At 36.4% G+C, this 27,792-nt stretch overlaps 1 protein-coding gene across 1 annotated transcript; it reads left to right on the forward strand.

Moving 5' to 3' along the window:
- Positions 1–1,789: 1,789 nt before the first annotated feature.
- ANKRD26 (ankyrin repeat domain containing 26) lies at positions 1,790–27,621 on the forward strand. Its single transcript, XM_057498328.1, has 5 exons — positions 1,790–1,956; positions 11,100–11,206; positions 22,845–22,912; positions 25,316–25,468; positions 27,283–27,621. The coding sequence occupies exons 2-5, from the start codon at positions 11,185–11,187 to the stop codon at positions 27,460–27,462; spliced, it is 423 nt and encodes a 140-aa protein (XP_057354311.1). The 5' UTR covers positions 1,790–1,956; positions 11,100–11,184; the 3' UTR covers positions 27,463–27,621.
- Positions 27,622–27,792: the final 171 nt, after the last annotated feature.

Genomic DNA, 27,792 nt, shown 5'->3' on the forward strand with positions numbered 1-27,792 from the left:
GGAATAAGGCAGTGGTGACCCTTGGTCAGCTAACCTTGGTCAGTTAATCCTACATACCAAGCTTATCGTGCAGAACCTCCCTGACAATTGAAGAATAGTCTTATCTTGCTCTTGCCTAACCCCAGGATGTATGTCTTGCAAGAATAATGTATAGCTGTGGAAAATTACTATGAGTTAAGTGCTTTGAAAATGCTATATAAACCCTTGGCTCTGAGTGCTGGGGGTCCGTGTTGAAACCCGCTGTGTCGGGCAGACACTTGGACCCCAGCTAGCTGGAATAACAATAAACCTCTTGCTTGTTGCATCAAAAAATAAAATAAAATAAAAATAATAAAACTAAAAATACTGACCTCTCCAATAGCAGACAAATTCTACTCTAGATTCTTTCATTCTTAAAAACTTCATGTTGCCCAGTATCACCAAGATGAAAAATTTTTAATTGAAGTGTTAGGATCTAATCTCAACGGAAGCTTTTCCTCCTCTCTTTCAAACAAAAGCACTTCTGATCGTGCAAAATTGTAAAAGATAACCTTTAGCGGCCTTCTAGAATGTTTATAATAGTATTCAGTCCTAAATTGATAATTGGAAATACCTAATTCATACAACCTGTAAATCTAAATATTGAATAAAACCAGCTATACTTATCACTTGAATCCTGAGTTTCCTTTGGCTTAAAGTTTCATGAAAATCAAAATAATTATTTTTTTTTAATTTCTACTTCTGTTTTGATATTTCAGAGCAGAACCATTATCCCATAATGCTTTTAAGGACTAAAATTTATTTAAATACAAGCATGTGAACTGCAGTAGATCTATTGTGTATACTATAATTTCATAGGACAATTCACAGTGAATTCATGCTGTACTATTTTATGCACCAATAAGAAATTTTTAAAATCTGCCAATTATAATTGTCGGACATTATGATTTACAGTTGCAGTCCAGTGTGAGATGTTAAAATGTGAGAAAATGAGAATCTTAAAATTGTTAAAATACAGTGTTCTCTCTAATTCTTAAAACATATTTGCAAAATAGGCATAATTACATCATTTTACTAAATTGAATTCTCTTTGTAAAGGAGTAGTAACAGTAATAATTATAACAATAGTGTAACAATTGGTGACCTGCTGTTTGTGCTAGGAACTGTTCTAAAACACTTAGCATAGATTCTTATTTAAGCATAACAGTAGTATCCCATGAGATAACTTATTTTATCCCCATTATGTTGATCAGGAAATTGAGGCACCAAAAGGCCAAGTGATCACTAAAGTGTAGAATTCAAACCTAAGTTGAGCTGAATCCCAAGGTCATGCTCTTTCTAGCAAATAGACTGCACTTTCATTAATGTGGTGAGTAATAAGGCTGATAAATATTTTACCTTCTCCAGAAAAAGTAAATTTTTGTTTTGAAGACATATGAATAATGTGCTCTTTAATGTTTACATGAATAATTGTATGTTTTGAGAAGAGTGCATTGTAATTTCCTAACGAGTCCTCTCACTTTCCTAGGACTGCTCTGCATTTGGCCTGCGCCAACGGCCATGCAGAAGTGGTAAGTGTCCTGGTCGAGAGGAAATGTGAGCTTAACCTCTGTGACAACCTAAAGAGGACACCCCTGATTAAGGTATGTAGGAGCTGTGGATGCCAGCCTGAGATGGGTTTGATGTAATAGCTGAGAACAGAAATCAATTTATCTCATTTAAATATGACACTGGTGAAACCTATAGACTGTCTATTTTGAAATCCTAGAAATTATAATGTGTTTCTTGGTGTGATACCTACAGGCCGTGCAATGCCAGCAGGAGGACTGCACACGTATTCTTTTAGACCATGGTGCCGATCCCAAAGTGAGTGACATCTATGACAACATGGCTTTACACTATGCAGCTTGTGGTGAGTGTGTAACAACAGTGGCACAGCTCCTGTCATACAACGGAGGCATCAAGGCGAGAAACAAGGTCTGCATCCACCAACTTTACCTACAAATATTTGAATAACATGTTTTTAATTTCTTTAGTAGCCATAGATGTATAAAATTCTTTTATATACACATCTATACATGTGTGTATGCGTAGACATACTGAATACTCTACATCGGGCCCTGTCACTGTGGAAACACCTCCAAAGCCAAGTCAGGGAGGGCTAGAGAGAGGTTGCCCACACAGAGGGCAGAACAGTCTCCTGGCTCCCTTCCCTCAGGAGGAGGACCTTCCCTTGAGTGCCTGGGAGGGGTTGGTTGGCTCAGAGCCCACAAGGGACTGAAGGCTGAGGCGGCGTGAGGTGATGGTGGAGGCCGGCTGCTCTGCAGGGCTTAGGAAATGGGTGCTGCTGAGGATAGGTGGGAGGAGAGGTGGAGAACTGGTATTGGGCCAGAGGAGCTGGGTGAGTGCATGTGGGATGTGGAAGTGGCAGACCACAGGCCCTGGGCACTCTAGGACCCCAGGGCTCTGAAGATCTGGGTGAGGGCTTTGGGTCATGTCTTGACATCAGCAGGGCCATTCCCTTGTGCTGGCAGCTGCTCTGCCAGCCATGTACCACCTTACGGTTACTCACATCAGAGAGTAGCTCCTGCTCAGCCTTGTGCAGCTCCCACCAGCTTATAGCTGTACGTGGGGAGCAGGTGAGGGTGAAGGTGGTCTGCCTGCTTTTTCTTCTGGACGTACATTACCTTCCATGCTGAAGCTTCTGACAGGTTAATGTAATTAGGGTCAATTTCATGTATTTAGAAAATCAAGCATTTCCTGACCGAAAATACTTTGAAATAACTATCTAAGATTCCACTTAAAACAATGGCTCTTCTAACCTAAGTGTCCATCAGTAGATGAATGGATAAAGAAGATGTGGTACATATACACAATGGAATATTATTCAGCCATAAGAAGAAAACAAATCCTACCATTTGCAACAACATGAATGGAGCTAGAGGGTATTATGCTCAGTGAAATAAGCCAAGCAGAGAAAGACAAATACCAAATGATTTCACTCATCTGTGGAGTATAAGAACAAAGGAAAAACTGAAGGAACAAAACAGCAGCAGAATCACAGAACCTAAGAATGGACTAACAGTTTTTCTTCTTCCTTCCTAATTACAACCCTTTAGTAGAATTCATGCCTCATATCGAAAATTACCGAGTATCATAATTCTTCTAAGTGGTAAAGATACCTCAAGACAAATGCTGGGCATAGAAGCCACAGGGCATAAATCTGCAAAGAAGTAAAAAGCTAACCTTTTCAAACAATATTGCTTCTCTCTCACTTACCAACTTTACATTTCCCTGTATGGCCCCGGAAGATGACTGGTTAGCCAGAGACGGGTAAGATTCCTCAAGGGAGGAACAACCTAAGACAGGCATAGTCGCAGGGGGGGGCCATCAGGTGAGAAATTGGGGATCAACAGAGGGGAGGCTTAGAACCTCACCCCTCTGTTTTGAGAGAAATCTTCTGCATCCATGGATGTTTTGTTGCCCTTGTCTAGCTTGGATTAATACTTAGTCTATAGGCACAGACCTGATCATCTACATTTGCCCTCTTACAGCACTAAATTATGTTTTCTACCTTTATCTTGCATCTACCTACCACTTCAGCATTTTATTAAAAATAATAATAATAATAAGGGAGAAATGTGGGATTCACATAAAAATCAAATGAATAATCATATCTGACTTGATTGTTTATAGTTCATGATGCGTGATCAAAACTGAAAGTTTCTGTGATATGACTGCCCTTGCACTGTTCACCATGTAAGAACTTATTTACTATGTAAGAACTTGTTCGTTATGCTTCAGAAGATTGGAGACTGTTGAGAATTAGGCTTGGGGTTGATTAATGATTGTGCATTGAGTCCCCTATACAGAATTTTATTTTATTGTTGTTAACAATCATTTGATCAATAAATATGAGAGATGCCCTCTCAAAAAAAAAATTCACCTAAAAACAAACAACAAAAAAAAAACAATGGCTCTTCTAAGGAAGCATTAGAGAACAGCTTTCTTGCATGCATTTATGGCAAATGTGTGTGAAAACACTGAATTTGTTAAAGTAAACCTTTTCTTTCAAATATTTTTTCCCCACCCAAGCTTTTTTCTAATTAGTGTAAAGCAACACTGGAAACCAAGTTTGCCTTGGAAACAGGCTTTATCTGAAACAGAAACAAAACAAATATATTTTATAATATGAAATTGTGGCTGCTGTTGACAAGCTCCTATTTTATTAAGAAAGTGACATATAAAAGTGATTCGTCTTTCATTGGCTAAAAGCTTAAGAGGGAAAAAGGAAAGGGAAAAGGAGAGAGCAATCAGAAATATGCAGGCCAATTTGGAATTTTGGCACATGAGGGGAAATAACAAGAAGAGGTATTTTGTGTTTGTTGTTTTCCTTCCTTGTTTTTCTCTGTTTAGGCAAGATGTCTTCAGCCTTGGGGGAAAATAATTGTTAGTTTGGGAAAGAGGATGAATGAGTTGTAAACTTGCTTAGAGATCGACATTACGAGGACACTGAGGAGCCAGATTGGCAGGGAACAGGTGGTGGTGAAGTGGGAAACAAGGGAAGAAGATGTAATGAACTGATATATTCTGTTCTCACAGAAACAGCCACGTAGATGAGAGTCTGAACTCTGCTTTCCAATCTAGAACATCTTGATGGGAAGGGAGGAGTTTATGAATAATGAAATCAAGTTACATTTTGGGTTTCCTTACAAGTCCCTGTTCTGATCCCACCCAGGAAAATTAAATGCACTTTTGCTAAGTGACTCATCTCTTGGGCTTTCCTTTCTTTGGCAAAATCCTCGAGTGATAGCAGGAATTGGTCACATATGTGAGACATGAGACCGACGTGATTGTCCAGTGTGCCAGCGCTCAGCTGGCATTGTGCTGGTGAATCAAATTGCCTGGAAAACTAAAAATCTTAAAAACCTAGGCTGTCCCCTGAAGATTTTGACCAAGTCCAGTAAGGCCTGGATATGTATATTTAGAAATATTTCCTTGAGGTACTGATACGACTCTTGCTTAAGAGCTACTGAATGGATAAGTGTAATATATAAGTTTGCAGATCTCACAAACTTAAGAAATCTCTAGAAGAGTTGGAGTTTGACAGGTTGCTACTTCCTTCAGCTCTGTCCTTTCCGACAATGTTAGCTTGACTTCCATCTGGCCCTACCTCTGTGACTGAGAACTTAAAACAAAGAATATTACTGGCAATATCTGTTGGCTTAAAGAAAAACGTCTTTCCTTCCAGCCATCAGTCATACCCTGGCACTCAGAGAGTCTTTAGTAATTTGCTTCTGGATAGTGTTTTAATAAGTAGAGACTGACCCTTGAAGGATTTTGCATCTTTTAGTATCATTCAAGTCATTAGGCCAACAAATTGGTCATCACAAGCAGGGTTTTCTGATTGCAGTAGTAGTAAATCATGGACCTTCTGTTTAGCTGAAGCCTTGAGATAGACTGTCTCAGTATGTCTGTTAAATTCATAGCGCTTTGGCATAATTAGAATTGCAATTTTAAACATTGAAATCCATGTAGTTAGTGACAATAGAGATTGGAATTGTTTTAATAGTTTAGTTTCAGCAGTCCTGTGAACTAGTTATCCATTTGATTAACAATCTAGGAGAATTAAATGTGAATAGATTGTAGCTTTCATAAGCATTGGAAAAATTCTTTGATGTGGTATTGTGAATCTTTTTTGTATTTTATAAAATGTACATTACAGTGGTTCAACAGTCCCCCTCCTCCTCCCTCCACTGCCCGTTCCCAGTCCCCTCCCCCTAGGTAACGGCTAGTCACTTCTCAGAGTCTGAGTCTAATGCTGTTTTTTTGTTTAATTTTTTAAAATTTTGGTCTCATTAATATAAATTACATGATCAACACTGTGGTTACTAGATTCCCCCCATTATCAAGTCCCCACCACATACCCCATTACAGTCACTGTCCGTCAGCATAGTAAGATGCTGCAGAGTCACTACTTCTCTGTGCTATACTGCCTTCCATGTGCCCCCTACATTATGTGTGCTAATCATAATGCCCCTTATTCCCCTTATCCCTCCCTTCCCACCCACCCTCCCCAGTCCCTTCCCCTTTAGTAACTGTTAGTCCATATTTGAGTTCTGTGAGTCTGCTGCTGTTTTGTTCTTTTTGTTTTGCTTTGTTTTTGTATTCCACAAATAAGTGAAATCATATGGTATTTGTCTTTTTCCACCTGGCTTATTTCACTGAGCATAATACCGTCAAGATGCATCCATGTTATTGCAAATGGCAGGATTTTCTTTTTAGGGCAAAATAATATTCCATTGTGTATATATGTACCACATCTTTATCCAGTCATCTGCTGATGGATGCTTAGGTTGCTTCCATATCTTGGCTATTGCAAATGGTGTGGCAATAAACATAGGGCTGCATATATGTTTTTGAATCAGGGATTTTGTTTTCTTCAGGTAAATTCCTAGGAGTGGAATTACTGGGTCAAATGGTATTTCAATTTTTAGTTTTTTGCGGAACGTCCACACTGCTTTCCACAGTGGTTGTACCAATTTGGAGCCCCGCCAACAGTATAAGAGGGTTCCTATTTCTGGGTATTATGAATCTTAATAGAAACTTTTACTACATGTTGGGGCCTAATTTTTTGGTAAACCATATGATACTAAAGAAAGGGAAGATTTTTGCATGCACATATTTGCTTATATATAACCACTGGCAAATGTAACAAATATAAAAACACAATTGGGTATAGACTAACTGTGGCCCCTGAGTACATTTAGTTTGCCTGCATAAATTGAGTCAATATTTAAAATGTAGGAGACTCATGCACAAATCTGGGCTTCAGGCTTCCCCTAAAGAGTCATATCTGGAATGTGGATCCCTTCCTACTGTGAGGTGTGCTGTGCACACAGCTCCCCCTTTTCCTGTTCTCCTGTCCCCACCTGGGCTCTTTACTTCCTTGAGTCACCTACTTTGCCTTTGTAAGCACTGGAGGTTACAATTTGAGGTTACACTATTTTACAGTATATTTTGATAAAAATTTCAAGATTTTCAAGATGGTCTGTATTTACAACATCGAGTTCACATTTTATATTAATCTCAGGAACAGGATTGAATTTTTAAGTTAGAATTTATAAGTGGTTATTTTATTTTATTTTATTTATTTTTTATTCATTTTATTATCATTAATCTACAATTACATGAAGAACATTATGGTTACTAGACTCCCCCCTTCACCAAGTCCCTCCCCACAAACCCCATTACAGTCACTGTCCATCAGTGTACTAAGATGCTGTAGACTCACTACTTGTCTTCTCTGTGTTGCACATCCCTCCCTATGCCCCCACCCCCTGCATTATACATCCTAATCGTAAGGCCCACTTTCTTTTTCCCTGCCCTTATCCCTCCCTTCCCACCCCTCCTGTCCAGGCCCTTTCCATTTGGTAACCGTTAGTCCATTCTTGGATTCTGGGATTCTGCTGCTGTTTTGTTCCTTCAGTTTTTCATTGTTCTTATACTCCACATATGAGTGAAATCATTTGGTACTTGTCTTTCTCTGCCTGGCTTATTTCACTGAGCATAATACCCTCTACCTCCATCCATGTTGTTGCAAATGGTAGGATTTGTTTTCTTCTTATGGCTGAATAATATTCCATTGTGTATATGTACGACATCTTCTTTATCCATTCATCTACTGATGGACACTTAGGTTGCTTCCATGTCTCGGCTATTGTACATAGTGCTGCGATAAATATAGGGGTGCATATGTCTTTTTCAAACTGGGCTGCTGCATTCTTAGGGTAAATTCCTAGAAGTGGAATTCCTGGGTCAAATGGTATTTCTATTTTGAGCTTTTTGAGGAACCTCCATACTGCTTTCCATAATGGTTGAACTAATTTGTATTCCCACCGGCAGTGTAGGAGGGTTCCCCTTTCTCTGCAACCTCACCAACATTTGTTGTTGTTTGTCTTTTGGATGGTAGCCATCCTTACTGGTGTGAGGTGATAACTCATTGTGGTTTTAATTTGCATTTATCTGATAACTAGTGATGTGGAGCATCTTTTCATGTGTCTGATGGCCATCTGAATTTCTTCTTTGGAGAACTGTCTGTTCAGCTCCTCTGCCCATTTTTTAATTGGATTGTTCACTTTTTGTTTGCTGAGGTGCATGAGCTCTTTATATATTTTGGATGTCAACCCTTTATTAGATCTGCCATTTATGAATATATTCTCCCATACTGTAGGATGCCTTTTTTTTCTGTTGATGGTGTCCTTTGCTGTACAGAAGCTTTTCAGCTTGATATAGTCCCAATTGTTCATTTTTACTTTTGTTTCCCTTGCCTGGGGAGATATGTTCATGAAGAAGTCACTCATGTTTATGTCCAAGAGATTTTTGCCTATGTTTTTTTCTAAGAGTTTTATGGTTTCATGACTTACATTCAGGTCTTTGATCCATTTCTAATTTACTTTTGTGTATGGGGTTAGACAGTGATCCAGTTTCATTCTCTTACATGTAGCTGTCCAGTTTTGCCAGCACCATCTGTTGAAGAGAATATCATTTCCCCATTGTATATCCATGGCTCCTTTATCATATATTAATTGACCATATATGTTTGGGTTAATATCTGGGGTCTCTATTCTGTTCCACTGGTCTGTGGCTCTGTTGTTGTGCCAGTACCAAACTGTCTTGATTACTGTGGCTTTGTAGTAGAGCTTGAAGTTGGGGAGCGATAGTCCCCCCACTTTATTCTTCCTTCTAAGGATTGCTTTGGCTATTCGGGGTCTTTGGTATTTCCATGTGAATTTTTGAACTATTTGTTCCACTTCGTTGAAGAATGCTGTTGGTAATTTGATAGGGATTGCATCAAATCTGTATATTGCTTTGGGCAGGATGGCCATTTTGATGATATTAATTCTTCCTAGCCAGGAGCATGGGATGAGTTTCCATTTGTTAGTGTCCTCTTTAATTTCTCTTAAGAATGTCTTACAGTTTTCAGGGTATAGGTCTTTCACTTCCTTTGTAAGGTTTATTCCTAAGTATTTTATTCTTTTTGATGCAATTGTGAATGGAATTGTTTTTCTGATTTCTCTTTCTATTAATTCATTGTTAGTGTATAGGAAAGCCACAGATTTCTGTGTGTTAATTTTGTATCCTGCAACTTTGCTGTATTCCAATATCAGTTCTAGTAGTTTTGGAGTTAAGTCTTTAGGGTTTTTTATGTACAATATCATGTCATCTGCAAATAGTGACAGTTTAACTTCTTCTTTACCAATTTGGATTCTGTGTATTTCTTTGTTTTGTCTAATTGCCATGGCTAGGACCTCCAGTACTATGTTGAATAACAGTGGGGAGAGTGGGCATCCCTGTCTTGTTCCCGATCTCAGAGGAAAGGCCTTCAGCTTTTCACTGTTCAGTATGATGTTGGCTGTATGTTTATAATATATGGCCTTTATTATGTTGAGGTACTTGCCCTCTGTACCCATTTGGTTGAGACTTTTTATCATGAATGGATGTTGAATTTTGTCGAATGCTTTTTCAGCATCTATGGAAATGGTCATGTGGTTGGTTTTTGTCCTTCTTTTTGTTTATCTGGTGGATGATGTTGATGGATTTTCGGATGTTGTACCATCCTTGCATCCCTGGGATGAATCCCACTTGGTCATGGTGTATGATCCTTTTGATGTGTTTTTGAATTTGGTTTGCTAATATTTTGTTGTATTTTTGCATCTACATTCATCAGGGATATTGGTCTGTAATTTACTTTTTTGATGGGGTTTTTGCCTGGTTTTAGTATTAGGGTGATGTTGGCTTCATAGAATGAGTTCGGGATTATTCCCGTATAAGTGGTTTTTAAAGTAACTTTTTACATGTACCTATAGGTAATCCTATTCCAACTGGAATGTCTATAAGCCTGATGAGGTTGATCGTGCTAACAGTCAGGTTATGTATAGTGCAGACAATATTATATCTTTCTCCTCAGCATTGTTCCTTAAAAACACCAGTGATTTTGTAACTGCTCTTATGCTACCAATAATCCATATCGATCAGTATTAGAAGTTTTATTGATAAGCCATTTTTATTTCTGATTCATATTTTGCCTGGAATATAATTTTAAGTAGCAATTAAAATGGAAACCAGAATAAAAACTGTTTTTTTTTTTTAGGGTCCCTGGGTTATCATTACAATTGAGGTTAAAATTTCATATTGAGCTTACCAACAGCGAAGATAAAACAAAACTATCTTCTTACAATAGGACAGAACCCACGGACCATTTAGTAATAAGCAATCAAGTGTCATTTGAAGCCTGTCTCTTTTAATTCAGAGCTGATTTCCTAGTGACCCATTTGAAGCAGTAGTGCCTGACGTTGACATCTGGGAACCTGACACCATTGATAGAAGAGAATCAAGCAATTTTGTACACATGGGGAAAACTTTTGTTTTTACTGGAAAGCTGTCAAAACTGTATCCTTTAAACACTAATTCCTCAAATGTTAATGTTTGCAACAAAGAAGTATTGGGCAGATAGGGAGTAAACAAAGTTAAACAGGTTTCTTTAGTACTAGACATATAAAGCACAGTTTTAAAATATTTCTCAAATATAGATCATGGAATATTTTCACTAGGGCAGAGTCATTAACTTTTGGTAAAGTACATATTCTTTGGAATAATTACTGTAAGAAACACTACCCTAGAGAGAATCACTTAGGTTATTAACTCAGTATAAATAGTTAAAGCACTTCCTACTACATTTTAAAGCTTGGAGGTATAGAGAGATTAAGAAATAGCCCCTGCTCTCAAGAAACTCTTGGTTTAGATGGGAAGCAGTAAGGTAAGTACAGCGCACCATTGGTCAGTACTGTAATGGAAGCAAAGACTTCTTGGAAGACTTCAGTGTTTGAAGTGAGTTTTGGAGAATAAATTTGCAGGTAATTATGTTGAAGAGGTGTAGAGGATGGGAATTTCCAGAAAAAGAGCAGCACGTGAAAACTCTAAGGGCTGAAAAGGAAGGGGCCACTTTTTATTTTCCTTCTATATTATGTGTTTAATGGCAGAGGATCTTTCATAAGTTTTTAATTCAGTTTAGAAATATGTAATTTTATAAATTATAAATCGTTTTTGCTCTTTTACAGCAAGGTCTCACACCACTTTTGCTTGCTGTAAGTGAAACAAATTATCAGATGGTGAAGTATTTTCTAATGGAAGGAGCAAACGTACATGCTGTTGATTGTTGTAAAAGGTACGGTATTGTTTTTCTAAACCTTATATTGTTCTAGCATCGTGAGAAACACATCAGAAGATTAAATTAAGAGGAGGATTAATTGATAATTACGTAGTGAAAAATATCAACACACCATTAGTTCATAGAAAAGCCATGATTCTGATTAGGCAGCAGTCTATACAGCAGGGTTCTTTTAGAATATTGGCTGATGACATTTGCAATCTGATTTTTTTGCTCATATGATTTTTAGATTAGCTAAAGGGTGGGTTTCATATTGGTTTTATAAAGTACAGACTCTTTAAAGACACAATTTTGAACTTCTTAACCCCTTTATAGTATTTTTTGACCTCTACTTTACATATATTTTTCCCTAAAAGATGCTTGTCAAGCATAAAGAAGAAGTGATTTTTGTCTTTTGGATGTGTCTTTGCTTTAAGTTTCTTTCTTTAAAGGATACTGATGTTATTAGGTTATACCTGTGGCTGTTAATGACCAGAACCAGACACTGTGGGCTCATCAGTTTTTATCCTTTTTAATTTCTAGTATGTTTTGATGTTTTTATTTTTCATTGATTTGGTAGAAGGAAGAAAGATAGCTTTAATTCAACAAACTTTCCATTTACTGAAGAGAAGTCACAAGTTACTGAAGAAAAGAGGTGGGGTTTAGATTCTCACAAGACTGGGTGTAATGCCTAGCTTTCCTGCTTGCTAGGTGTGTGACCTTGGGAACATTACTTATCAGCACCAGTGTGTTTCTTGATATGAAAAAGAGGATGACAATATATTCTTCAAGGGTGGTTGTGTATAAGTAAGATTATAGATATAGCATTTAATTTAGTGCCTAGCACATACTTAGCATCTTAACTGCAATTATGAATATTACCATTACTAATATTATTGTTACAAGCCTACAAATAGCTTTAACTTATCCCGTCTCTGTCTTTTTGAAGTATAATATATCAGACTAAGGAAGAAATGAGGAAATCTTAATTTAAATATTCACCTACCTCAGATAAGTGATTCACCAAAGTTTCTTGTCCACCAGAGTACTTTAAAGTAGCAACTTCTACTACCTAACAGCCAAGTGGGACAAAAGACTTCCTTTTTGTTCCTTCCTTTTAGTCTTGGAGTTAATTTACAAAGATGAACCCTTGAACATGTGAATGGTCAGTTCCGCACAGGCAAGATTTAACTAGAAAAGTGTATCAAGTTAGCTATTTAAGTAACTTAATTAAGGTTCCTAAGGGTGAAGTTATTTCTCTGCTATTTTAGAACAGCACTCATGCTTGCTGCAGAAAGGGGAGCATCAGATATAGCCAGGCTGCTGCTTTTTTTTTTTTTTTTTTTTGTAGATAATTATTTTTTATTGAAGCGTAGTTGACACACAGTATTACATTACATTAATTTCAGGTGTACAACACAGTGATTCAACATTTATATACATGATAATTCTAGGTACCAGCTATCACCATACCAAGTTGTTACAATATTTTGACTATATTCCTTATGCTATACATTACATCCCGGTTACTTATTTATTTTACAATTGAAAGTGTGTATTTTGTTGTTGTTGTTGTTGTTGTGAGGGCATCTCTCATATTTATTGATCAAATGGTTGTTAACAACAATAAAATTCTGTATAAGCGAGTCAATGCTCAATGCACAATCATTAATCCACCCCAAGCCTAATTTTTGTCAGTCTCCTATCTTCTGAAGCATAATGAACAAGTTCTTACATGGAGAACAAATTCTTACATACTGAATAAGCTACATGGTGAACAGTACAAGGGCAGTCATCACAGAAACTTTCGGTTTTGCTCATGCATTATGAACTATAAACAGTCAGTTAAAATATGAATACTCATTTGATTTTTATACTTGCTTTATATGTGGATACCACATTTCTCTCTTTATTATTATTATTTTTAATAAAATGCTGAAGTGGTAGGTAGATACAAGATAAAGGTAGAAAACATAGTTTAGTGTTGTAAGAGAGCAAATGTAGATGATCATGTGTGTACCTGTAGACTATGTGTTAATCCAAGCTAGACAAGGGCAATAAAAAACATCCACGTATGCAGAAGATTTCTCTCAGAACAGGGAGGGTGAGGTTCTAAACCTCACCTCTGTTGATCCCCAGTTTCTCACCTGATGGCCCCCCTGCGACTGTGCCTGTCTTAGGTTGTTCCTCCCTTGAGGAATCTTACCTGTCTCTGGCTAACCAGTCATCTTCCGGGGCCATACAGGGAAATGTAAAGTTGGTAAGTGAGAGAGAAGCCTTATTGTTTGAAAAGGTTAGCTTTTTACTTTTTTGCATATTTATGCCCTGTGGCTTCTATGCCCAGCATTTGTCTTGAGGTATCTTTACCACTTGGAAGAATTATGATACTCGCTAAATTTGATATGAGGCACGAATTCTATTTAAGGGTTGTAATTAGGAAGGAAGAAGAAAAGCTGTAGAAGTAGCAGGCGGAAGAAAACATGGGAAGATTATTTCTTTGACATATCTTCTTGTAGAGTAGCCAGACTGCTTCTTCAGCAAGATATTGATGTCTTTGCTCAAGATATCTTTGGATGGACTGTAGAAACACATGCTCATCTTAGAGATTGTGATATGTAAGTATTTGTATTAAAATGCTAGCTACCACTCAGCTGAGGTTTAAAATAATTTAACTGTTACTCACTATGTAACAGGTGAGATTTCATAGTTTGGTTCAGGCAGTTTTGGAATGGCAGTGAGTTAGTCCATGTCATTAGCCAGAAACCCAGCAAAAAGCTAGACTAGCAGTAGGAGTGGTGCCCAGTTCTTTATCACAGGACTTTTTCTTTTCATGGTATCATTAATATACAATGATTTTTATTATGGTATAATTAATAGACATAGGCAATATTGTGGTTACTAGATTCCCCCCAATATCAAGTACCCACCACATACCCCCATTACAGTCACTGTACATCAGCATAGTAAGATGCTATAGAATTACTATTTGTCTTCTCTGTGCTATACTGCCTTCCCTGTGCCCCTCCCCACCACATTATGTGCACTAATCATAATGCCCCTGCCCTTTATCCCTCCCTTCCCCCCCCCCCAGTACCTTTCCCTTTGGTAACTGTTAGTCCTCTTGGGTTCTGTGAGTCTGCTGTTGTTTTGTTCCTTCAGTTTTTCCTTTGTTCTTATACTCCACAGACAAGTGAAATCATTTGCTACTTGTCTTTCCCTACCTGGCTTATTTCACTGAGCATAATACTCTCTAGCTCCATCCATGTTGTTGCAAATGGTAGGATGTTTTCTTCTTATGGCTGAATAATATTCCATTGTGTATATGTACCACATCTTCTTTATCCATTCATGTACTGATGAACACTTAGGTTGCTTCCATATCTTGGCTATTGTCAATAATGCTGTGATAAACATAGGGGGGGTGCATATGTCTTTTTGAATTTGGGCTGCTACATTCTTAGGGTAAATTCCTAGAAGTGGAATTCCTGGGTCAAATGGTATTTCTATTTTTAGTTTTTTGAGGAACCTCCATACTGCTTTCCACAATGTTTGGACTAATTTGCATTCCCACCAGCAGTGTAGGAGGGTTCCTCTTTCTCCACATCCTTGCCAGCATTTGTTGTTGTTTGTCTTTTGGATGTTGGCCATCCTAACTTGTGTGAGGTGATATCTCATTGTGGTTTTAATTTGCATTTCTCTGATGCTTAATGATATCACAGATCTTTTAAGACATAACATTATCTATTTAATTCCAGGTGTAACCATTAGGCATGGGCATGAATAATGTCACATTTCTGATTTTTCTAATGTTACCTGGACATGTTCAGGATAGCAGAAAGTCCTGGGCTTTTTCCCTGGGGACTATCACCTATACTCTCCCCCTTGAATTTTCAAGAACCTAAGGGTTTCTCTAAGACCAAAGAGACAGTGCTCTTTCATAAGTCACTTGGAGGGGGAAAAAAGGGACATTCTACATTCTATTGTTTCCACTGCTTGTACTGTTGCAGCATTGGTGCTGAAGTGGCCCTCCAGACAGTCCGGATTGACCTTTGCTCCCAGGATGCCCTTGCCATTCTAGATTACTGTCTTCACGGTGATCCACACTTAGAGTAGAAAAGCTATCCCTTTTCTCAGTTCACATATGTATGCCTGTATGCTCAGCCACTCTTCCAGAGCACGAGCGCCCTGTTCTGGCAGCTGGGCCTGCTAGCTTCAGCCACACGTTTTTCTGCACACCCTCCCTCAAAAGCCTTATGGAAGGCCTGCATCCTAGCTGAGACCTTCACAATGAGTCTGTGAAGGATATTGTCTGTCTGCCTTGTTTGCAGATACTGGTTGGGACCATTAGCTGCAGATATGAGCAGGGAGGTTCAAATAATGCTGCAGGAAGAGATTAGACTTGCCTTTCTTCTAGGATGTTCTGTACCCACAGGGTGCCTAAGATCCTGTGGAGCAGCTTTCTTAGGTCATGGAACACCCCTTATCACCCTGCCCTGAATAGTGGGCATCAGTTTGCTTGAGATTCCATAATTAAGGTTGGCCCCGTAAGTGGTCTGTTTTCCATGATAATGAAAATCTCCCAAGTAACTTGAGTGGATTTCAGGTTTCAAAATACTTTCAGATTCAGCCTCACAAGAAAGCCAGCCATTCAACAGGAATTACTGAATCTCAAGTAGGTTACGTGGCATTAGGAGAGCTAAGCCCCATCCATGTCTCATCAGAATCTACATATAGAAGAGTAGGGGTCAGTCTTCCAAGACAACTGGAGATGACATGGAGATGAAGCATCATTCAAATAAAGGTCTGCTGGTTCAGAGTTTGAGTAGATGGAGAAGGAAGAGTAGCAGTCGAAGCCAGGTTTTGACTACTAGTAGTTTTCTACCCTTGGTGTGATTAGCTACAATGATAGGGAAGAATGCTGTCATCCAATTTAATGAGGTAATATCTTTATAAGTAACTTCATAATAACTGAGATACCCTAAATTCCCACAAAGAAAGAACAGCTAATAACCAAAAATAGTATTTTCTGAACACAGCAGCTAATTTGTTAGAAGGTGTGAAAACACACCTGGGTTTTATTTGGTATTCCAAAATAGTGTCAAGTTGAAGAACAAATCATTCCATTGCTCGAGTGTTTCTCTGAGCATTTTGGGTATATAGTAGCTCATTAAACCTTCCCACCAACCTTGTAAAGGGAGGTGGCAAGATCCCTACTTTCTAGAGCAAGACTTTTACTTGAAGAGAAGCAGCTTATACAATAACAAATAGCTACTGGTTATAGAGCTAGGCCTTCTGAGGTCAAGACACATCCCTTATGGGAAGCTTACTCTGATTCATTTATTGAGCTACAATGCCCTCAGTTCATGACTGGTCCACCTTACTATCTCATTGTTTATCTTTAATTATTTTCTTAATAAAAAGTTTGTAAAACTTACACATTTGGAGTATATGGGCTAATTAAGGATCTGATATTAGCTCTGTTACCCCAAATATTCTTAAGAAATTAATAATTTGGTAAATGATTTTCATATCAGTATTAAAGTAGTAATATTATTTATAACCATTTTTACACATAGCATTTGACAGCTAATTGATACATACAACGTGGACAATGGAATTAATTCTTCTCAAAATTATCAAAACTCTTCTCCAGGTAAGAGCTGAGATAGTTACTCTTGGTGGTCCTACCATAGATAAAGTAAGAATAAGGGAGTTTTGATGATAAAAGACCTTTGTGGTCAGGTATAAGTGTATGTACTTGAATGTCATATAAAATGTTGCAGCCTCAAAGGAGAGCATCATGTTAGTCAAAGTGAGAGAATTGGAAGAAAGATGAGAGCAAGGAACCTATAAATATGCTTTTATGATGAAAAGTCCACTAGAAAGCTTATGACTTTTAATGCATTTTCAGTTTTGGAGATGTGACAGTGAGGGACTTGATGCTCGCTAGATTCCAGAAGGTTAATAAGTTAAGGTAAAGGAAGGAATGGGGAAGCAGACTCAAAAGAGATCAGTTTCTCAAATTTTATGAGTCACCTGGGACCTTGTTAAAAATGCACTTTCTGAGCAGCAGGTCTGGGATTCTTCTTTTCTAACAAGCTGTCAGGTGATGCCAGTGTTGCTGGTCCTCAGATCCATGTGCCCAGTACCAACTAGGGTGTAGAATTCCCTGTAGAGAGATCTGGGAGCCATTGATTAGTTCAAGATATAACAGGATCAAGGAAAAGCATTATTTTGCTTTGATTTCTGAGCATGTTTATAGCCAGGGGCATCAAAGAGAGAAAGACATACGAGTCGTAGATTCACACACTATGGCTAAATGAAGAGGAAAGAAGGAGCAAAAGAATGTCAAAGAGGAAGAATCAAGACCGTAGATCTAGAGGTGGCTTCTGAAGAGGAAGGGGGATGGTGAAAGGAAGAGTCAGGAAAGAAAGGTGTTGGCTAGGAAATTTTGGAGTTGAGGGAACTTGACAGAAACCACTTCAGATGGCCTCAATATGTTTGTGCTGGAACCAAAGATTAGATGATTGCTGCTCCAGAGATTACTGGGAGCAGGAGGGAGCGCTCGAATCAGGGTAAACTACAGCCACTCATTTCTCCTTTTCATAACTACCAGGCATCAAAGATGGATATTGCATTGGTTTCATTATTTAAATGCAGTTAATTTGAATAGGGAAGCACTGGCTGTTATTTTTTTAAGACAATTTTTTTTGGTAAGATAGTTGCTTCACAAAAATTCTTTAAGAGCTAGCATGGGACACCAAGCGAAACTAATTTTTGACATGAGAAATGAGAGTTCATTCCCTAAATGCTAAAATTGTGGTTTTCAGCAAATGTCACACTGATTTTGAAATATAAGAGATTTTTGATATCTAATAATGAATGCAGTGGCAATTAAATTTCCTATTCAGTAGCCATATTTCAGTATTTAAAGCTCATTATACATTTTACATTACCTCTTGGAAGTGTTTTTATATACCTTCTTGCATGAGTGGATCAAGAAATTGAAAGATGGCTAAACTAGAGAATGCAAGAAATGTAGGCATATCAGTAGACCACACGGGTATGAAGAAAAAGAGTATTTTTTAAACTATTATTCTACGACCTGTATATCCCACCTGATCAATTCATAACACTGTTTCTGATGAGAAAGGCATTCCCCTGAACTGCCATCAGAACTGTGTACTTCCTGAATTACAGGACAAATAGAAGAATTTGACAAATGCTTGTAGTGTAAGGGTATGAATGATTCTGCTGTATCGCATTAAAGACACGTCAGTTCATTCTACCATTCAACTTTCACATGTATGCCCTCAGGGTCATGATTTGTTCCTCTGACGATCATTTTTCTTCCCATGTTCACATTTACATATGTGTATTTTTCTGTGTTTGTTGTAGTCATCTGAAACACAAATTATTGAAATCTTAAACTGCATGTTTTGTTAAACCTATATAGCCCTATGTTCTTCAGCATTTATAGTGTATTCATATTTCTGTCTTGTTGCTGTCCTAACCACTCAAGATAACAAAGCAGCAAAACTTAATGTAATAATTTTCAAAGCCAAGCATGTTAATTCAGCTTAGCACTATATCTGCATGGGTATATAGTTGGCTTTATTGTTAACGTATCACTGATTACATATCCCTTTTGCTTTTTGGATTCTCTTGGAAAATATCACCTGGAGGTAAAACTTACATATTTTTATCTTGGTTTATTAACCACAGATTGTATGAAATCTAAGTTATTTATTATTCACCTTGTTTCAAAACCCATTCAGCCTGCCACGGAAGGAGAGTCTCTTGGTCATAGAACAATACAGGAAAAAGCAGTACAAACATCCAGAGCAGGTACATTTTGCAATACACGTCTAACTCTGAAAAGCAGTACACTAAAAATATTTGAAATACAGTATTCTTATTCCTTCTTGTTTTTTTTTAAGTTTAATTGAAGGGCTTTACATAAATAAAGCAGATGTTATTGTTGGTGTCCATGTTTTAAAAAAAGGCTTATAAACATTTAAAAAGGACATTTTAAAAATAAAAGCTTTAACTCAGAAGTTTCTAATTTTATGTTTTGATACCCTGATGTTCCCAGTTTGAAACCCTGTATTTCTTAGGGAATTCCCAGAGTTTAATTCTTAGGTTCTGAGATTTTTCCAGTGTTTTAAAATGCTTATTTGAATTCTAACCTTCATGTACCTAGAGTAAAACTTCACTTGCTTACATGTCAATTGTGTTTTAACTTTATCTCATCTTAACACTGATGATCTTAAGCCAACCAGATGTTCCGATTAGCAGACTGTGTGTGTGAAGTCTTTGATTACTAAAAATGGGCAAAGTGACTAATTATACCCTAATGAATATTTCGTAGACTTTTAAAACAGTGATTTTGAAATGTTTTGGTCTTAGAATTCCTCTGTATCATTAAAAATTACTGAGAATTCCAAAGAAATTTTGGTTAAATGGGTTGTATCTATTGGTAGTCACATTAGAAGTTAAAGCTGAAAATTTTCAAATACAAATGTACATGATCATGCATCGCATTAGTCATTAGAGCTCTGATGTTATCACATACCATATCTCTGGAACATTACACTGTACACTTGTAAGTCAGCACAGGCATTGTCTCTAAAACCCTGTTCCTGATTCCTTTTATCCATGGTCTTCTTTAAACCTTCTTTAAAGTACTTAGTGGAACTCAATAAATAACTATTAAGTAAATAAAGACTATACAAAGATGATTACGAGATTGTCCCCTATAGTTTCGGAGCAAAGGGGATAGACATGTAGGTAAGTAATTTACAGCTCGTATGGTAAAGATATACAAGAAAAATCTATAAAGCACTAAGGCAGTTCCAAAGAAAGAGATACATATTTATGTTGTGAACGATAGCCATAGTAAGGGAGGACTTTACATAGCCGTCTGAGTCCTCCCCCCACTGTTTTTTATTAAGTATTAGTGATATACACTCTTCTGAAGGTTTCACATGAAAAATATTGTGGTTACTACATTCACCTATATTATCAAGTTCCCCTCATAGCCCATTGAAGTCACTGTCCACCAGTGTAGTGAGATGCCATAGAGTCACTAGTCTTCTCTGTGCTACACTATCTTCCCCGTGACCCTCCACACATCATGCCTACTAATCATAATAGCCCTCAATCCCCTTCTCCCTCTCTCCCCATCCACCCTCTCCCACCCCTCCTGTTTGGTAACCACTAGTCCTTTCTTGGAGACTGAGTCTGCTGCTGTTTTGTTTCTTCAGTTTTACTTCGTTGTTATACTCCACAAATGAGGGAAATCATTTGGTACTTGTCTTTCTCCACCTGGCTTATTTCACTGAGCATCATTCCCTCTAGCTCTATCCATGTTGTTGCAGATGGTTGGATTTGTCTTCTTATGGCTGAATAGTATTCCATTGTGTATATGTACAACATCTTCTTTATTCATCTACTGATGGACACTTAGGTTGCTTCTATATCTTGACTATTGTAAATAGTGCTGCAATAAATATAGGGGTGCATATGTCTTTTTGAATCTGAAAACTTTTCTTTGGGTAAATTTCTAGGAGTGGGATTCCTGGGTCAAATGGTATTTTGATTTTTAGTTTTTTGAGGAACCTCCATATTGCTTTCCACAATGGTTGAACTAATTTACATTCCCACCAGCAGTGTAGGAGGGTTCCCCTTTCTCCCCATCCTTGCCAGCATTTGTTGTTCCTAGTCTTTTCAATGTTGGCCATCCTAACTGGTGTGAGGTGATATCTCATTGTGGTTTTAATTTGCATCTTTTCATGTGCCTGTTGGCCATCTGAATTTCTTCTTTGGAGAAGTGTCTGTTCTGATCCTCTGTACATTTGTTAACAGGGTTATTTGCTTTTTGCTTGTTGAGGTGTGTGGGTTCTTTATATGTTTGGATGTTAACTCCTTGTTGGATATATCATTTTCAAATAGATTCTCCCATACCTTAGGATGCCTTTTTGTTCTACTGATGGTGTCCTTTGTTGTACAGAAGGTTTTTAGTTTGATGTAGTCCCATTTGTTCATTTTTGCTTTTGTTTCCCTTGCCCAAGGAGATGTGTTCAGGAAAAAGTTGCTCATGTTTATATTCCAGAGAGTTTTGCCTATTTTTTCAAAGAGTTTTATGGTTTCATGACTTACATTCAGGTCTTTGGTCCATTTCAAATTTACTTTTGTATATGGGGTTAGACAATAATCCAGTTCCATTCTCTTATGTAGATGTCCATTTTTTCCAACATCAGTTGTTGAAGAGGCTGTCATTTCCCCATTTTATATCCATGGCTCCTTTATTGTATATTAATTGACCATATATACTTGAGTTTATGTCTGGGCTCTCAATTCTGTTTCATTGACCTGTTGGTCTGTTTTGTTGCCAGTACCAAATTGTCTTGATTACTGTGGCTTTGTAGTAGAGCTTGAAGTCGGGGAGTGTAATCCCCCCAGCTTTATTCTTCCTTCTCAGGATTTTAGCTATTGGGGTTCTTTTGTGGCTCCATATTAGAACTATTTGCTCTAGTTCATTGAAGAATGCCATTGGCATTTTGATAGGGATTGCATTGATTGTAGATTGTAGATTTATTTAGATTAATTGTAGATTTTTTTAGTCATGATGGCCATTTTGACAATATTAGTTCTTCCTCTCCATAAACAAGGGGTGTATTTCCATTTATTGAAATTTAATTTCTCTCATGAGTATCTTGTAGTTTTCAGGGTATAGGTCTTTCACTTCCTTGGTTAGCTTTATTCCTAAGAATTTTATTCTTTTTGATGCAGTTGTGAATGGAATCGTTTTCTTGATTTCTCTTTCTGATAGTTCATCATTAGTATTTAGGAATGCAACAGATTTCTGTGTATTAATTTTGTATACTGCAACTTTGCTGAATTCAGTTACTAGTTCTAGTAGTTTTGGAGTGAATTCTTTAGGGTTTTTTATGAAGAATATCATGTCATCTACATAGTAGTCTGAATCCTAAGAGATGAAAAGGAGTTTTTCAAATAGTAGAGTCAAACATTTTGCATAAAAGGGAGGGTATGCTCTAATAAGGGCATAAAACATAATCATTTTGGTTCCTTACTAATGTAGCTGAAGCTTAGCATGGTGTTAAAATGGTACAATTCTGAGGTAGAAAATAGAGTATGTTCTGGCTTTATATGTTTCTACTGTATTTTTAAAGTTTGTTTTGTTTCTCATTTTGTTTATTGATGTTGTATGAATGGATTTTTTAATGAGTCTTTGAGTTTATATGCTTTTAACCTGACAATTTCTAGTATTTCCCAAATATTTGGTGAAGTTGTAGACAGTTTAGAAGTATTTCCCAAATAACTAAATATTCAGCTAAAGATTAAGCTTAATTTAACTTGTTCGTTATGTTTCAGAAGATTGGAGACTGTTGAGAATTAGGCTTGGGGTTGATTAATGATTGTGCATTGAGTCCCCTATACAGAATTTTATTGTTGTTAACAACCATTTGATCAATAAATATGAGAGATGCCCTCTCAAAAAAAAAAAAAAGATTAAGCTTAATTTAAACTCTGAATTGATAAAATATTATTTTCTGTTTTTATTTAAGATTATGGCTTTTATTGACCCATTCTATATAGTTCATTTTTACTAAATATATCTGTTTGTCAGCAGAACAGGACTTAGAAATTACATCAGTGGAAGAAGAAAGTCCTGATGGAAGTGAATATAACCACCTGCAGGTATGTAAAATTTTTTAATTTAATTTCTTGGTTTTTTTTGCTATGCTTTAATATTGTAACATAGTTCAAATGAAATTACCTTTTGAACTTGCCTTTCAGAGTCAATAGATCATCACTCAGTAAGAAGTCTGTAAAATTTTACTACTTGCAGAAATGAGTGAGGAATGTAATAGAATATATCTCTATATTCAGATCTTCCTCATACGCTAAACTGTGAGGAAATGTGGATCAAAGTAGGCAAATTAGAGTCCAAAAATAATTTAAAACTCATCACAAATGAGCTAAAGCAGAAGTTTAGTAATTCTTAGGAAAAAGAACTGTAGGCATTTTAATATGCCCAAATATATGCTGATCAAAGGCTTACTCCAGGGTAACTGAATAGGTTAGATTTCAGACCGTAAAGTCAATTTTTAAGTGTAGTTTGCTTTATTATTCTTTTAATTTATGCCTTCTGAGTTGTAATTTGGAGAAAGGCCTTTCTAATTCTGAGATTCTTGAAAATTCTCAGTTTTTTTTTACTTTCTTGGACTTACTGTCTGCAGTTAAATTTTTGAACTGTTGGTAATTTATGCCTGTATAAAGTTTGATGTTTGGATCCAAATTTTTTTTTCATACACTGTCAAAAGAAGAAAATTGAACACAAGTATCTAAACAAACAAGATAAACTGAAGAAATACATCGGAAAGCAGGAGTACTCAGAAGAGTGATTATCCCAACTACAATGTGAAAATGAGTTGCTTCGACAGCAACTGGATGATTCTTAGAACAATGCTGAAGATAATAAAAAGACACTGTGTAACATCCTAAACCTGTTTGAGAAATCTGTAGAACTTCAAACTGAATACAAAAAGTGTTTTTTTGCTAATAAGAAAAAATAAAGAATTACTCAATGATTGTAGTCATCTCAAATAAAGAATGAATCAAGGTGAAAATAAGGAAAGAGAACAAGAATAAGTATCTAGGAAAATAAATATTTTTCAAACTTCCTGAAAGAAAATTCAAAGTAATATTTGATTATGGAAAAATGTTGAGTCTAGTGGATATAAAAAGAATATAGACTATAAATCATCTTAAAAGCATACTTTGTATCCAGCAAAGAAAAACTTAGACCTGGCAGGTGCTTATTTTGAAGAAAGACATTTGTGTTGACTATGAAATTTTAAGAGGTTAAGTTATAAATTTTTACTGATAGTAATAATTTAGTCTTACACTGCTAAAATAATACTTTTAATTTTTGTGTCATCACATTTTAATACCATGATGAAGCAGATAAGTGGAAATGCTCATATCTAAAATGAACCTCTAGATTCAATTAAGTGGATCACCTTGAAAGTTATTCCAGATTTCCCAGATGAGATGAAGGGCAAATGCTGTATATGTCACAGTCCTTTTCCTTCAGCAGCTTTTATATATTTTTAATTGGTATAATTTTATTTTGATTCATGTCAATTTGAATTAAATTTGGAAACATTTTAGTGTCAAATCATGTATTCTTATGATCTCTAACTGTTTAAAGCCATCTACTTTCCAATACATCATAATTTGGGACAAATGTGCTGAGGTATAGCAAAACAACACTTGATTTAATCTTCCCAGTGCTATTTATAGTTTTCTTCAAACATTTTTACGAATAGTTTACTCACAATATCATTTCAAGGAGAAATGTAGTTAAGGAGAGATTATAAGACCTAGGTCTGTACATAACAAACTTACTAGATGTAAGTGTGTCCAGTACAAAGAGAACTCTGTCTGTGATTGGAGCTCTTTTTCAGACTAATCGACAGTGGCAGGATTTGTGTATAGCAGGAATGGAGTGCATTATAGGAGCCAAGGTCAGGGAGGCAGGTAGAGGCCCAGTTACTTGGGGCCTGAGTCCCATTGGCGTGACTTCACATTTATTCTCAGATGGGGATCTGTTGGAAGGACTTGAGCAGAGGATTCAATATGTGAGGAACTCTGAAGTCAATTTAAGTTACTAGGAAAAAAAGAAACCTTTTCACAATGTAGAATTTACCACCCCAAGTCCCATTCACATGCCTATTTTTTTGTTTTGTTTTGTTTTGAGACTTCACTAGGTGGGAAAGCTCTGCAAATTCTTAGTGGGGAGTGGGTAGTGGGGCCGAATTCATTGTCTTAAGTACAGAATATTGATTAGCAACTCATTTTCACATTGTAGTTGGGATAATCTCTCTTCTGAGTACTGCTTTCTGATGTATTTCTTCAGAATGACAGGAGGATCACACCAAATTCAATAAACAGGAATGTGTATGCATGAGGAAAAGGTGAATTGATGAATGCGGTTATACTTTTCAAAACATGTATGTTAGAGTGATGTATTATTAACATAGCTTAATAATGTGACTTGCAAAAGCAGTAAAAGAAATATCTTCAATATCTTATTAGGTAATTGTGAGACAACTCCAGCAACAACGGGATGACACCGTAATACAACAACCTAATTTAGAGGCTTTGCTAGAGGTTACCTCATATTGCTGTACTAATGTACAAGATAAGACTTGGTACTTAAGGAAGAAATTAAATAAATTCATAAGTCAAGTATGTATGAAATTTAACAAATTAACATTTAATCTAGAGCTGATTAAATAATATGCAATGTTTTAGAATACTAATTTCTGTGGATAGATTTCTTTTATATTTTCATTATAATAAATTTATTATAATTTTACTCTCTTTACAATGTACTTACTTCTTAAACTCTGACTTTAGTCCTGCTATTTATATTACACATTTTTTCTTATATTTGCCCTCAGAATAACTGAGGATTATGCATCATTCCTCACATCACTTGAGACTTTGTCTTTTTAGTAACCATTGTTTTTTTATAGATCTCTCTTTTGCCATGATGAGGGGAGCCAGATAAAATCTGAGAATAATGTTTAATGGAATGTTTCAGAAAATTGTCATTTTTCTCATCTTCACCATTGTGAATGGATATAGAATCTGTGTACATTTATTTCACAGATTTCAGGATAATCTGTACAAAAGGTCATTATATAAACCAGTTGAAATTAAATATTTCCATCATTTCCTTTCCCCTTTAGATACCCTATAAAAATGTAGATTCAGATTATGTACAGTATGTATCCCAAAATAGAGAATTAAGAAAATTATCTACATCCAGCCACTGGGCTTTTTTAAGTCTTATTGAGATATAATTCATACACCATAAAATTCACCCATTTAAAATGTCCAACTCAGTATCTCTGAGTAAATTCACAGATTTATGTAACGGTCCCTGAAATCAAGTAGAACATTTTCTTCACCCCAAAGGGAAACCCTCATCCCTTAGCCACCACCCCCACCTCCCATCTTCCCCAGTTCCAGGCAGCCACCAGTCTACATTCTATCTCCAAGGTTTGCCTACTCTGGATATGTCATACAAGTGGAACCACAATTTGTGGTCCTTTGTGACTAGCTCTTTCACTTAAAGTGTTCAGGGTTCATCATGTTACAGCACATATCAGTACTTCATTTCTTTTGTCAACAATACTCCATGGTTTGGTGTAACCACTTACTCATAAGTTGATGGACCTTTGAGTTGTGTCCGCTTATTGACTGTTAATAATGATGCTATGAGCATTCATTTGCAAGTTACTGGGTGGACATAGGTTTTCTTTCCCTGCCACTCGATTTTATCCTGAGTTAACTCGGCTGATCTCACTGTCTCTTAACCTTTTCTCATGTGTCCTTTCTGTTTCTCAGTTTCTGACCCTCTTGCCTAATCCTGAATTACTCAAACCTGCCCACACCTCCATTCTCCTGAAGCTCTAACTGTTCTCATTGGCCTTTACCCTCATCGGCATTTATCATCTACTCTGTGCAGAACAATTCATCTCCCTCTGGATACATTTTGGACATATACATTGTCTCTGTTTCCTCTACTTAAAGCAGTTGGTTTTATAGATTTCTGGAAGGATGGTAGCATGTGTTTCTCCCTTTAAATATTTCAGTTTCTATCATTATTATTACAAAATTGATCTTTCAAAATGATTCTCACTAGATAATCATTTTATTTTTAAGACTGGTTCATATAAAACTAATAAGAGGAAAAGAAAACTTGTCATTTAAAAACTGTACCATACTCTTAGATAATATTGTTTACTTTAGAATATCTTAAACAGATTGTTATTCTTTGAATTGTCATATTATATGAGTACTAAAATAAAAATGATTCAAATTTATTTTTATAATGCAGATTTAATTCAATTGAGGTTCTAATAAATATATTAAACTTCAGGTATTTTCACATTTAAAATTGCTCTTGAATCATTGGCTCAAAACTAAAGAAAAAATATGCTATAATTATTCACATTATGGTTATTTAAAAATATTATTTTAACTTGCTTTAGGTAGAACCAGCACCACAAGAGAAGTTAGAGCATTTGAGAGAGCATGATGATGCTTCATGTGGAAGGCAAATGGAACTCAGAATTAAAGATCTGGAATCTCAACTCTCCAAAAAAAATTCTCAAGAGGACTCTATTAAAACTGAATTGGAGAAATATAAACAATTCTACCTAGAAGAATGAAAGATTATCGTGTCATTGGCGAATCAACTAAACAAGTACGTCAAAACAGAATCAGAGAAAATAAATTAAGCTCATTAATTTGCATCTAAAGCATTATTTCTGTTGAGCCAAGTTTATAAGATTAGTAGGAAGTGAAAGCTAAATGGATAGCATATTCTGGAAAATGATGTCTGTAAATGAACTTACCTTTAAAATGTTTGTCCAACACAGTTTGTATCTCTTCTCCCTTGGTTTTAAATGACTTTATTTTTCCCTTTTAATATTTTTGTAGTTAACCTGATCTACCAGTCTTGAAGCTCAGTGTTTTTGAAGCTTTGTAACTTAGATAGT

Source organism: Manis pentadactyla, chromosome 3 (genome assembly GCF_030020395.1).
Source record: "Manis pentadactyla isolate mManPen7 chromosome 3, mManPen7.hap1, whole genome shotgun sequence".
Taxonomy (NCBI): domain Eukaryota; kingdom Metazoa; phylum Chordata; class Mammalia; order Pholidota; family Manidae; genus Manis; species Manis pentadactyla.